Source organism: Lepidothrix coronata, unplaced genomic scaffold (assembly GCF_001604755.1).
Source record: "Lepidothrix coronata isolate B3197 unplaced genomic scaffold, Lepidothrix_coronata-1.0 Scaffold43, whole genome shotgun sequence".
In the NCBI taxonomy this organism is placed as follows: domain Eukaryota; kingdom Metazoa; phylum Chordata; class Aves; order Passeriformes; family Pipridae; genus Lepidothrix; species Lepidothrix coronata.
In genome coordinates this window covers 972,101-985,660 of record NW_016690223.1, presented here as the reverse complement: position 1 = coordinate 985,660, position 13,560 = coordinate 972,101, and the positions used below count along the sequence as shown (strand labels likewise).

The 13,560-nt window shown below is 40.8% G+C and overlaps 1 protein-coding gene across 2 annotated transcripts in view; it reads right to left on the bottom strand.

Annotated features, from left to right (window-relative positions):
- The window catches only part of FBLN5 (fibulin 5), a 53,295-nt gene that overhangs the window by 8,541 nt on the left and 31,194 nt on the right, over positions 1–13,560 (bottom strand). For both annotated transcript variants that reach the window (XM_017813806.1, XM_017813807.1), the window contains exons 5-10: positions 11,789–11,911; positions 8,893–9,009; positions 7,837–7,956; positions 4,981–5,103; positions 4,322–4,448; positions 1,254–1,449 (exon numbers count right to left, since the gene is read on the bottom strand). In XM_017813806.1, coding sequence (XP_017669295.1) covers positions 1,254–1,449; positions 4,322–4,448; positions 4,981–5,103; positions 7,837–7,956; positions 8,893–9,009; positions 11,789–11,911 — 806 coding nt within the window. The remainder of the gene's footprint in view (positions 1–1,253; positions 1,450–4,321; positions 4,449–4,980; positions 5,104–7,836; positions 7,957–8,892; positions 9,010–11,788; positions 11,912–13,560) is intronic.

Below are 13,560 nucleotides of genomic sequence, written 5' to 3'. Positions count from 1 at the left end.
AAAACCAGTCCTTTATTAAATGGAAGCAGACCTTTGCAATGTCTGGCCAGAAAAGTGGATTACATGCATTTAAAAATCAGAACTGCTGACACTAAAATCAGAAACCTTGAAACTGGGTGTTTGTGTTACCTTTGATACAAGCAGGCCAACACAGCCATCAGGAGGTGCTGGGTGGGCTGCCCAGTGCTGGGCCTGGTCCTGGTGCCTCAGTGTCCCTCCCACCCAGCTCTGCTTGCCCACCACCCAGGGAATGGCTGTGGGGTAACTCAGAACCAGCAAGCTTGGGCAATGGTGATGGGCTCTGGGGCCTCAGTGCCTGGTGGATTGGCCAGGATGAGGGGAAAATGTCAGTGGAACCAGTAATGACTTTACAACAGGAAAGCTCTTGTGAGATATAATGATTGTAACAGGACCATTTGTCAATTCGTGGTTTTGAAGCCTTTTCCTTTTCTGACAGTGGGAATCTGAGGCTCTTGTGAGAAATGTGTCCTGGAATCTATCCCACTACCGGTGTCCATGAGAGAGGGGACCTGTCAGTAGCCACTGAATGTGACTTTATGTGAATATCAGAGCCAGGTTTTGCCTACAGCTGAAAATTACCCTCCTCAGTGTCACCACCCCTCATGGAGGTGCCCCATTCTGTGCAGACACTCCCATCACCCCTGCATGTCAGTGGCATGGTAAGGATGACTGGAGAAAAGAGAGGTCTTCTGAGAAAAACTCAAATTAAAAAACCACAGGTAGTTATGTTTTCTCTAACAGGAAAATGTTCTCAGTGAAAAAAATGGATAGCAAATGAAAGCAAGGAACACAGAAAGTCAATTCCTGGCATAAAGGGGTGGGGTTTTTGCTTACTTTTGTGTTTTTCACAACTTTCGATTTCCAATGAACAAAATAGACAAGAAACATTGAATCTTTTGGTGACAATTACTGATTGTCCATCAAATAAAAAACAGTTTGGTACAATAATTTCTCTTGAGCATGGGAGACCTGAGCTATTCTTAGGCATGGGTACAGCCCTGGGCTTTCCTAAACCTACCGTCTCATAGGATAAGTGTGTTTGCTTTGGGTAGGTTACTTTCCTGAGAGATCCAACAGTTCCTACGGATCAGCACACTGGTCTGCACGTCTGTATGTAAAAATGCCTCATAGTGAAGGTTTAAATGATATTGATTAAAAGATGACTTCTGCTACAGGCCATTCAGCTAATGAGAAGATATTTCATATTTTCCCTCAGTGAGTGCTAGACTTACCCGCATGTAGAATTCTCTGCCCTCATTCCCTGATTTGATTTGGAAGATGTAATAGGCTCCAGGATAGCGAGTTGTTGCTTGCATCTGAAAAATGTCCGAAGGCACAGACCTCCCAGACACCATGTCCATCACTCTGTACAGGATGGTGAACGGCTGATCTCTGCAACCAGGGTTTTCAGCTGGACACATGCAGCGGCTAATTGTCAGAGACAGAATTGTCATTAGGGGTTACAAATGTCTGTAATATTTGATTCTTTATATGCAAATACAGATGCATAAATAAATAAACAAAGAATATTGTTGACCAGCTAAAAGAATCAATGAAGCTTGTAATAAAATTTCTCACTTTTAATATTCTCTTTGTTGCTATTCTGGCCTACTTATATCACTGCTTCCTTTTTCTTGTCTTCTAGGCCAAAATACCTTCACATTCTTTGTCTCCTTAGATCACTCAAAAATGTGTACTTTCTGTGGAGCAGCTCTGCAAGTATAGAACACTCGGTACATATTTGTTCTGATAGTAATTTAAACTGAACTGTCCCCAAAATAATGTTAATTAATGGATCATTTTGCTGATAGTGCTATGTAAATGTAGTGCTATTTGTTTAGAAATATTTTATATACTACATGAGAACATACAGTGAGACATCTTGGATCCAAACAAAGCTATAACATCAAATGTAGAGCTCTAAGGAAGAAGAGGATAATGAGCCAAGTGTACGACACTTCCACCAACAGCCTAAAATTGGTTGTGATTCAGGGAATTCTTGAAGCAAAGATGTCTTCTTTGTATTCATCAGCTCTTAATACATTTCTTATCTATCAGCTTTTCCAGCTTTCCCTTACATACACATAAATGTCTGGCATCCAAAGCCCCCTGCGGTGAGGAGCTTCCACAGTCCCCTTCATCTTTCTCTGCGTGGTGCCTTTTCTGGCTTTATCTTATGCTCCCAGCTCTTCTGTTTGAAAGGAGTGCAGCCAGTCAATCCCTGCTCATCCTTTTCATACAATTCAGGACTTCATATTTGATCCTCTTCATAGCTGAAGTGTCCTAACTTAGTCGTTTCTCAAAAAGAAGCTATTCCATACTTTTCATCATCCTCATTGCTCCTTATGAACCTTTGTCCAGTTATATTTCTATTGAGAGGAGGAGAAGGGACTGCACAGTCTTAAAGATGTGGTACATAATAGCATATGCCCCAAGGATATTCTCTACCTACCAACACCTCAAATTCAGGTTGCTTTTCTGACCTCTGGTGAGTACTGCAGATCATGGAACTAGAATAACCCTCAAATGTCCATTTGGATGGATTATGATCAGATCAGTGCTCTTTATTGAATTTGTGAATTTGGGATTGTCTTTTTATTTTACATTCATCTACACTGAATTTCATCTGCCACTTTTATTGTAGTCATTGAGGCTTATTCTGCAATTTTTTTCTACTCACTCTTTTATCTACTGTCCTCAGATACCATTGCTGACTTTGACCATTTCATGGTTTATTCTTTTTCCCAGGTTGCTTTTGATGGGCCAGGTAGGTCCAGCTTAGACCTCTGAAGCAGAACTTCAATGTGCAATTTGACAATTTAATACTGTCCTCTATTTATTTTTTATCTTTCAGTCTCTTATTCTTCTGTTCCAGGGACTACTCTCTGTTACTTATGGCTGCTTAATTTCCATAATAACTATGTAAGAGTCTTTTCAGAAGCCTGTGGAAACCCAAACAGGCTGCATCAGTCCATGTGCCCTAGCCACATGCTGCTGATTTCTTCAGGGAACTTTAATAAAGTTGTGAGACAAGATGTCCCTTTATAAAAGCTATGTTGGGGAATTTACTGGACAAGGGTCTTTTTGACTGTTTTTTCTATCAACCTCCGCTACTGACACCAATTTCAGACAATTTATCTGGCATGGCCCCCATCAAGAGGCTTCTGGCATTGCAAACACCCAATTCCTTCCACAGAAAACACAGATGCAAGGAATTCACTTGGCTTTTATCCTGACCACTTCTAGACAAATTAAATACAGTCCCATCTAGACATGAGCCAAAGCCACCAAACACAAAGCTCATAGATCAAGAGTTCTGAAAGCTGCTCTGAGAGGACTCTATAGTTGGGCTCTAGGGAATTTAGATACAGAGGCTTCAGATATTTCAAATTCCAGTCTAAGACTCTACCACCTCTGAAAGTGGGTAAACCTGGAACTGGTCAAACACTATGTGTCCACTCTTCAGCAGGTCTAGTTCAGAAAGCAATGTAAATACATGAATAAATTATAATGGAAAGAAGCTAATTCTTCCTCTCTTGCCTTTCTGTGAAATACATTTGACTACCAAGCGATCCCAGGTAACTGGGTTTAGTGCAAACACTATGGATGAAATAATAAGGACTGCAATATAGAGAGATCCATTTGGAACTGAAATATTTTGAACCCCAGGCAAATACTTTCAAAAATGTAGAAGAAACAGGCAATTTTTAGAAATGTGGGATTTATTTTTTACTTGCTCAAATAATTCCCAGTTGAGACAGTAACAATGCTAACAGCCCCATCCAGACATATCCAATTTCTAGACAAGGGAGATCAGTCTGTGAACTATTTGGAACTTTTAACCTTTAGCAATAGGAAACTACTTGTATCCTGCTATAATGATCATCTACTGTTTTAAAGTACTTCCCAGGCATAAGCTTGGTACCATTTACAGGAAATACTCATACTAATAAACAGACTGCATTTGAGCATACGTGAAGTTGGTTAGTAATGTAAGTAAATGTCTCTTATTACATCACAAACCTTGCTGTTTTCTCTACTAACCGATAACTTTTTTTCCAGTTAACTTCCCACACATCTGAGCGTGATATCATATCATATCCCACCTGGTGACTTGGTAAGGAATTGCAATTTATTATTTTTATAGAGCTTACCGGTGGTGAATGCAGCAACAGCATGTATGTACAGCTCTCTAGACAGACTTCACGGCTGTGTCGTAATATTACATCTCATTTGGTTTATTCTAGATATGATTCTCACAGAGAGAAGTTGCTTTTGTGGCTGTGGGTATGTTACTCACTTCTCACTAATCTGGAGATAAGGCTCCTCGCATCGTACTGGGTCTAAACATTTATATTCTCCTGGGATATTGAAACACGTTTGCTGCGCAGTGCAGGTGAAGTTTCTGGTTTCACATTCATTGATATCTAAAACACAAGGAGCAAGAGAAAGGCTAAAGCAGGGAAATATGTACAAGACATCACTCCAACAAACCCGTTTCCATCTTAAGGAATTGCCCCAAAATTAATAAAACCCTTGCACCATGAGAAGTGGCCTTTTTATAATTGTCTCCTCTTTAAAGATCAGTTTTTACTCCATTCATTTCTGCTTATTGGAGTGTTCCCATATGCCAAATGCTGCAAAAAAAATGGAAAGAAGTTGGCTGCTCAAGCTTTCTGACCTTAGAGAATGGGAAAAAGAGACGTGCAGCAGAGGAGAGAGCATTTAAGGTCTTTCCTGTGTAGCTGTTTCCTAGTCAATAAAGTCTTACTTAAAACAACACACCAGTTCACCTCATTCACGTGATGACATTCTTGCCAGATTTACATAATTGGCCCTTAGGAGTATTTCTCTGCACAGTGCCAAGACCAAGCATCTCAGTTCTTGAAAATCTCTTTCTAGACACAGGATCTATCTTCTGGTCCCCTCAGGTTTTAAACAGTGCAGGAATGTTCTTACCTTGGCAGCTTCTACTATCGTCAAGCAAGTTATAGCCCGAAGGACAGATACAGTAGTAAGAACCAGGTCCATTCACACATTCATGCTGGCAGAGGAACTCTGAGAAGCTGCATTCGTCCATGTCTGCAGTGGTAAAACAAAATTTAGTGCCTTTGGCTTTACTGTCAAAAGAGAGTCCCACAGGCAGGTGGCCATCTAGGCTACCTGCCCATCACCCCAGCTGGCACCCTCCAGCTCCCTGACAAAATGCTGTACAACAAGTTCTTGCTTAAACAGTTTTTCCTAGGAAAACCAAAGCTGCTGCTGAACACAATGCATGGCTTTTATTTATTTATTTTTCTTTTCTAATACCTGTCACCAGCTGGCCATGTTTTCAGCTCTGTTTTACGTCAGAGATAGAGATACTCCAACAACAAAGCTGCAACTGCAATTTGAAAGGAAAGACTTGGCAGTAGTTTTCTTCTCTTTTTTTTTCCCCTTTTATTGGAGAGCAAGCTTCCCTTTCCCAGGGCCACATGGGTCCCAGCAGAACTCCTGCAGCCAGCCCTGTCTGTTTTATGTTTCTTAGCCTCTAGTCAGCTGCTTCCAAGTCATTCCAGCAAGACTTCAGAGCTCATCCCAGCCTGGGTCAGACCTACTGGAAGGCCCAGCCATCTCCCCGATACCCAGGAAACTAAGCAGTCTTTCAAAACTGATTGAAAGCAGAAATTGTGCTCTTTTCCCCTTGCACTCATGAATTGACCAGTCATTGTGTTCTGCAGAACTGTGCTCAGGTGAGAAAGACAAACTTCAGAGCCGCACGTGGAGGCACGGCTGACTGAGGAGAAAACACATGCGAGGGTGCTAGACTGAGGGAGGCTGCCATTAATCATTTCCTTATTTCCCTGTTCAGGGGAAGAAAGAAACAAAGGCCAGAGCCCCAGCCAGGAACTCCCAAGTTCTTATTCCCAGCTCTGACATGTGGACTCTTCCAGGCGAATCACTTTTACTCTTCAGACTGAATTTCCCTTTCTTCTAAATTGGGTTCAGTCCATTTATCCACTTCTGGTGGGTTGTGCAGAGGGATTGGAAAGTATTTGAAGTTCAAATATGTTAAAGTAGCTTTATGGCTGAAATCACATTATCAAAAGGGAGATAAAAGGAACCCTACACATACATAGTCCTTTTACTGTGCAGGTTTCCCCAATGAGTTTATTGAAGTAAATACCTTCCTGACAAAATATGGACTGAAGGCTGACTTCATAAAATGACTGAGATATCACTCACCCCCTCAAGGCATCCTAGCCCAGACCTCAAGCACATTGGATTTGTATGACCAGTGCCCAGCTGCTGTCAAGTGCTGAGGGGCTTAGAGCCCCAAGGGTCCTGCATTTCTGCTGCTGAGCCCACAGTGTTCCTAAACAATTTTGGCATTCTGCTGAATACATGGAAACAACAAGATAGTAGGCATTTCAGAGCACATCTAATGTACTTGGAAGACCTCTGTGATTAGAAAGTAATGATGAAAGGAAACCAGGTTGAAATCTCTGCCTCTCTCCTTGAACTGGAGCAGGGATGACTCCCTTCTTCAAGGTAAGTTGGCTGCTAGGCCATGGACTAATCCAGCTCCTGTTGAAGTACATCTGAGTCCAGTCTCATGAGTGTTCTCCTAACCAGGCATTCCCTTTGCAAGCCTCAGAGGTGTCTAGCGATTGTTTGTGAAGTGAAGGAAGCTCATCCAGAGAAATTTGACCTGCTTTGACAAACATTTTGTCGCATAGGATTGTCAGGAAAAGATTTTCTGCTCTAAATCTGGGTGGTGGAGAGTCCCTTTTGCTGGCTTAACTCTCAGACATAGATGAGGCTCAAGCACCACTTTACGTGGCGTTGGAATAAACTTATCTGGTTCAGGCCCCCAAGTAGTTCGGGAGATGAGCACATAAAAAGGTGCAGGAGACCAACTTAGAAGAAGAAATTCCTTTAGAAAGCAGAAAACTTAGGTTAGGTCTTGCAGTCTAAATGTTAAATGCATAAGACCCTCTAAAGATTTAACCTTTGCTCTTTCCCTTATAATAAAGAGTTTTGCAAGGAAAAACATCTCGGGAAACTCTAACCTATACACACACTGCATCTCACACATCTTCTCTCTCTGAAACATCATGTTACACCTGTTTACTGTAACTTAAAATAAAAGTATTTTCCAGTGCATTTTTCCTTCCAAGAAATATTGGCTGGATTCTCTAATTTTATCAGGTTGTGGGAACATTAGGCAAAGAAATAAGTTTTGCCTTCAATTAAAATAATAAAATAAAAACAAAAACAAGAGAGGAAAAAGTACAGTGACGTAAGCACAATTCTGCTATGTGCTGAACAGATCAGCAATAGCTGTACTAAGAAACCATATATCGTTTCTGAAGTGTAGCCAGAGCCATACAGGGGAAACTGGGAAAGGTTTCAGGCAGAAGTGAGCAGCCGTAGGAGTGAGAGGAATACATACATTCAACAGACAAATGGAAAAATGCTTTATATAACGTATTTCATTAATCATGGAAGAATGTTCTAGGACTATATCTACTTTCTCTAATAAAGCTTCCTGTTTAGCATTACAAAGTGCTTTCTTATGTTTTGCTGTTACCTTGGAGATTTTGAATGTTTAGCTTATTTCTTTAAAACCATTTGCAGCCCTCCTCCACTGAGCTTTTCTGGGTATTTGCTGTGTGCTTTAGCTGGAAAGAAGATCATATGAGTTGTAGCTACCCTGCTGCTAACCATGGACCAAGGCAAAAAACATTTTAAAAAGTATGTACAAAGTAATACCTTGGAAAAAGTAAACTTAATACAATTAAAGAAACCAAAATGATAAATTAAGACAGTTACCACTGCAGTTAACTCCGTCAGCTTCCAGTTCATAGCCAGGTTCACAGCGGCACAGGAAAGAGCCATAGGTATTGACACAGGTCTGAGTGCAAGGGTTTTCAGTTGTACATTCGTTCACATCTGCGGAAAACCAATGCCAAATGCATCACTGACTTCTCCCCAAACTCTATTTTCAATTTTTTACTGTAAAGCATCTCAAAGAGATTAGCTGTGCAGTCAGAATGCTTTGTTCTGAAAAAACATAACCAAGTCAGTGTTGTTTATTGGGATTCAGGCTGATGCTTGGGAATAGCATGTTGGAAACACAATGAAGCATTTTGGGAATGTCTTCAACCGAAAAAATAACATGGAAGATGGAGATGAAATATTTATTACAATTGTTTCTGGTTTTATCCTACAATTTTAGAACCATTGAGCCAATACTGTCATAACAGACCTGAGAAGAAATGCTCAGTGTTTCCTGAAGAAGATAATGCAATGAGGAAGCACCCTCATGGAAACCTTGGGCTAAGGCAAAAGCAATTTTTTTTCCTTTTAGGACATTAGCAGCTTCTGGCCATCATTAGGACAGACCTTTTCCTGCAGCATATGGGAAGATGCTCCGTCCTTCACTAAGAAGTGGCTCTGTGAAGAGTTTGAGTTGACTTTGATTGAGGTAGCACATCACAGCAAAAGATGGTCTAACGCTCAGGACCCCAGTCTGGAACCTGGGAGACTCTAACCTAATTTACTCATCCGACAAAGTTTTCCTGTCTCAGGTGGGTCACACAGGCTCAGATTTTAATAGTAAATTCAGTGCCTAAACTCTTGGCAATTTCAGTGAATTGAGTGAATTGAGGCTTGGGCCTCTGTGCATATTTCTTAAGATACACCCGTCATGTTGCACCTGTACCCCTTCAAGGTACAGTGAAATTACAGAATATCTGTCTCACAAACCTATGAACATTTTCAAAAGCAACACTGGGAACATTACTTGTGTTCTTAAAACGAAGCAAATTTTAAGGATGTTGCTGGGCTGGGACCAAAGCCTTCAGTCATGGTTTACCATACACATACCTTGGCACGATCTTCCATCATCGTTAAGGGTGAAGCCTGGGTTGCAGGTGCAGGAGTAGGAGCCGGGCACGTTGGCACACAGCTGCTGGCAGTAGCCATAGCGACATTCATCTATATCTATAGAGGGGAAGGATGAGAAGTAGAGTGGTCTGCATTTTCACATGCAGATACAAAGCAGCAAAAACACTGAGTTACCAGTACCAATAACACAGAAACAACCCAGCATACTGGTTATGGATGTAAAAGCCAAACTTCCAGGCGTTCAGATACAGAGTTATATTAAGATACATTTCTAGCCAGTAGAATATATAATATATTTTTATCCACATCTGACATCTATCAGTATGCCTGATGAATTGATAGTCATTGCTGTAATCTTCAGCTTAATGTGTATCAGGAAGCCCAGTCCATTCCTTTAAGCAGCTACCTCAAAGCATAACTGATACACAGCCCACCAGCACAAGCACAGCCAACATTGCAGAGAAATTTTGCCAGAATCAAGATAAAAACCTTTTTTGCTCCACATATACCAAAGCTACTCACTAGAAAAGCAGTGTTTGTTACTAAAGGCTTCTTTTTTTAGTGAGGATATTCTTTTCTCCCTAATAGTCACATTCACATTTTACATGAATTTTTAACTGACGAATTATAGACTGTGTAAACAGTTAATTTAATGCCAAAATAGCAGCTTGGGCTGAACTGCAGCGTTAGCAACGCATGCAACTCACTGTTACAAGCACAGGAAAATGCTGTAAGACATGTAAGATGGTAAGTGTTAGAATTTTGCCCCATGACTAAGAACTAAAATGAAACACCTGGAGTAGTTGTCCTTTCCAAGGTTTACATTTCCTTTAGTATCAACTGGTGTTTGATTTATGGAGATTTTTTTTTAATGGCTGTTCTCAAAGCTTTGAAGCCAAGTTTGTGCAGTAGAAACCCCAGTGCATTATCTCCAGTCAGTTAGCAACATAACCTAAAGGCCAGGTGAGTGATGGTGAGTACACCAGCGGTAGGCTTGCCCAAATCCTGCAAAAAGGAACGTGTCTTTTAAATAAATTAATACCTCATTTCACTGACACAATGCATTACTTTAGGTACATGCTTTGTCTTTTGCAGGACTGTTATCTCAAGAGTGCTACATTTTGGAGATAATGACTTTTACTGGGCTTCGTCTTGTGGATGTATCATGTGGATATGGTTGTACTGGCTCATCTTTGTAAACTTTACAGGGATAATTGCAACAGATAGAAGTGTAGGGTTCTGTAATTGTGGTTTACTAACAGTGCACCAAAAAACCCAACTCGGCCCTCTGATTGCAGTATATTTTCTTTTACTGCTTTATGCTAGCAAAGCAAAAATCACTTCTCCAAAGCCAGTGGAAAGTATTGAAAACTGAGATTTTTTACACTTAGAGAAAAATATAGCAACTCTAAACACAATTTGCTTTTCACTGTTTGCATTGCCTTGTAATAATCCACCCCATGATTGCTCAATTGGGCAATACTGGGATGTTATTGCCTATTTTAAATAGCATAACAGATACTCAAATCAATTCAGCAATGCAGTCATTTCAGTTCTCTGGTATATCCATCAAGCAGTAGCATGTCTTAGATCCATGCCCAAATTCTGAAAGCCACACAAAACCTTGTCATTTGGCCTGTAACTGGGAGAAGTAACTGGGTAACAGAACAGGTGATACAGAACAGAATCCCTCTCTCTGCTCTCCTTCATCCCCTCCCATCACATATGCCTGTACAACCTCCAGCACAAGCTTTTTTGTTTTCCCCAAGAGAAGTTGATTTATCAGAGATTAAGGAGCAGGGGCCTTGGAGACTTCATACTCCAGGGGAACTACAAGACAGTGCCCCCCTGAAATGGCTGTGGCTGCACAGATCCCAGCTTGGACAGGGCTCAGCTCTGTCCCTGCCAGGTGAATTCCATAGCAGCTGTTTGCAGTAGTTAGGAAAGCAGTCATGACTGAGTCCTTCACCGAATTGGTACTTAGGAGGAGAAAGCCAGAAAATAACTGGGATTGGTCCAGGTATGCATGGGCAGGAAAAGCCCATTCTCCTTCCAGTGGAGGTGGTGTGATGGGACGGTTCAGCTCTGCAGAGCTGGCAGCAAACAGCCTGCCAGATGAAAAACTAATAATGAGGGAAAAACTAATAATAAGGGAAAAACTAATAATAAGTAAACTTTTCTTAGAAAACGTGGTATCCTAATTCCCAGGTCTTATCTGTTTACCTAAAATTAACATCTATGTCAGCATCCCCCGGGCATATCAAGTGAGGGGAATGGGCTGGCAGAGAGGGGAGATGGAAGGTTTTCTCGTGCTGTTCGTTGAGCATTGTTTTTTTCAATAGGACTGAGATAAAAGAATGAACAAGACATTGCTGCAAGGAAAATAATAAAACTGAAATAAAACTTCTTGGAAGCTACTGAAACAGCAGCCAGTTCAGAGGTAATTTTTTCAGACCCCCAAGCAAAAGAATTGGTTGACTCTAGGGATTTACTCTCAGTTCTATTTCTTGGTATCAAATACAGATCCCTTCGGGTCCCCACTGCCACAGTGAGGAAAGGACATGTCTATTTAGGAAAAATATTTTTGTAAACGTGCTTGTGATTGATCTTACATGAAAGGGAATCCTTCAGACTGGGAATATGAAAATCCCACCTATTACATGGATGCTAATCATATGGCATTTACATCTACATTTTTGTTCCGAGAGGTAGTCTCTCTGCCAAGCATACCATTGGCACTCACAAAGACAGAAGACAGTTTCCACATACTGAAGGTTTAACTGTGTACTTGACAAAAATGCTTAGTGACATTATTTCAGAGATTCACAGGTACATATGCACAGATGTTAAAATACCATATCACATAAGGATTTACCTAAACACTGGCCTTCTAACAGCCAGTAGCCTTCAGTGCAGGAACAGGTATAGCCCCCCTCAGTATTTATGCAGATCTGGGTGGGGTTACACTGGTGAGAATCTGAAGCGCATTCATCCACATCTGCAACACAGAAATACAGCAAGAAAATATTAAAAATGGCAACAACAACAGATAATTCACAATGTACAGTGTGTACACTGGCTCCATGCAACGAACCAAAGTGTGAAGGAGTAGAGAGAATGACCATTACCTGAAGGAAAATTCACAATAATACATGTCTGAGGGCAGTGAGAACTGAGGGTGCCCATCAAATCTCTCCCTTTTGCAGGTGACTCAGTGTTTCTCAGAGTTCATCAAGGAAGATCTTGCATTATCTCAAGCTTTTTGTTACTTCCACTTTTGCTTTGTTACTGAGCTGGGATTTCCATGCTGCAGGGCAGTGTTCAGCCCTAGGGAGAGGCTCCTGAAAGGGTTGTACAACCCCACTGAACCCCATCGTAAAAGATGAATGGCAGTTCGAAAAATCTACAAACACAACTCAGACATATAAAAAAAATTACTTCCTACTGCCACCAATGCAGACTATCTCACTAACTTTTCAGACAGAAGGTTCAACCAAAATCAACCTTTACCTGACCAAAAAAATGTATGCATCCCTGGAATCAATTTCCTGACAATAAAATTATTTTCTTTTAATTTTCCCTCCCATCTTTATTGGTTTTAATGTATCTGGGTTTTTATTACAACCCCTTAGGGTGTTTTTGTTGTGGGCTTCTTTTTTTTCCGAAGTTTTTTCTTTTTTTTTTCCCCCACAAAGGAGGTGAATAGCATTCCTACATTTATATAAGCCAGGACCCTGGAACCTAACTGATTAAAAATGCCTTTCAGAGTCAGGAGTTCAGTTTGAATCCCTCTCCTGATGTTTCAGGCGTCAGGTTTGCCTATAGATATCAGAAGTAGAAATATCAAAAGATAAATTGTGTCAGTTTTCCAGCCACTTCGGATTTCTATGTTTTATTTATTGATACTTAAACTATTTTTTATTCCAGCATAGTGTTCACTGGCCTTGGTGAAGTACTATGTCATCCAAGCAATGCTACTCCCTTGTTCCCCCCATGATTCTTTTTAACCCAGACTTTGTTGGGTCATGACTGAAAGTATCTCACCAATGCCCTGGGCTGGAGCAGGCAGCAGAGGGCAGGAATTACATCTCTGTCTCTGCCCCCAAGGCAGCTAGCACAGCCAGTTGGCTGTACAATCCTAGCAGTGATGAAATAACGGATCCAGTCTACTACATCAGCATATCTAACATGTTCGGATATATAAATAAATACCTACATATTATATATATGGAGAGAGTCTAGAGTTCTTATCTGGCCAACATCTGTACCGGTTATGGTGAGTCAAAGCTGGTAAGATAACGAGAGGGGCACAATTAGAGGCAATTAACTCTGTCAGTTCCCATGTATTTATTGGCCAGATGAAAGCTGGCAAAACGGTGGGGGAAGTGGGAAAGCGGTAAGATAACCAGTCTAGACTACATAGGTCCATAAATATGTTGTTCAGTTCAGCTATTACTTCTGCTATTGGGCTAAAAAATCTGGATCCTCCCTTCATAGCGTATCACATATAATTGGTTGTATCTGAACAGAGATTTTATCTAACCATAAATTTAATAACAATGACATTAATGTTTTCTAAATGAAAAAGTTTTCTATTTGTCATGCTTGCTTATTGTTTTAGGAGTGGGACCTTGGGATCTTGCCAAT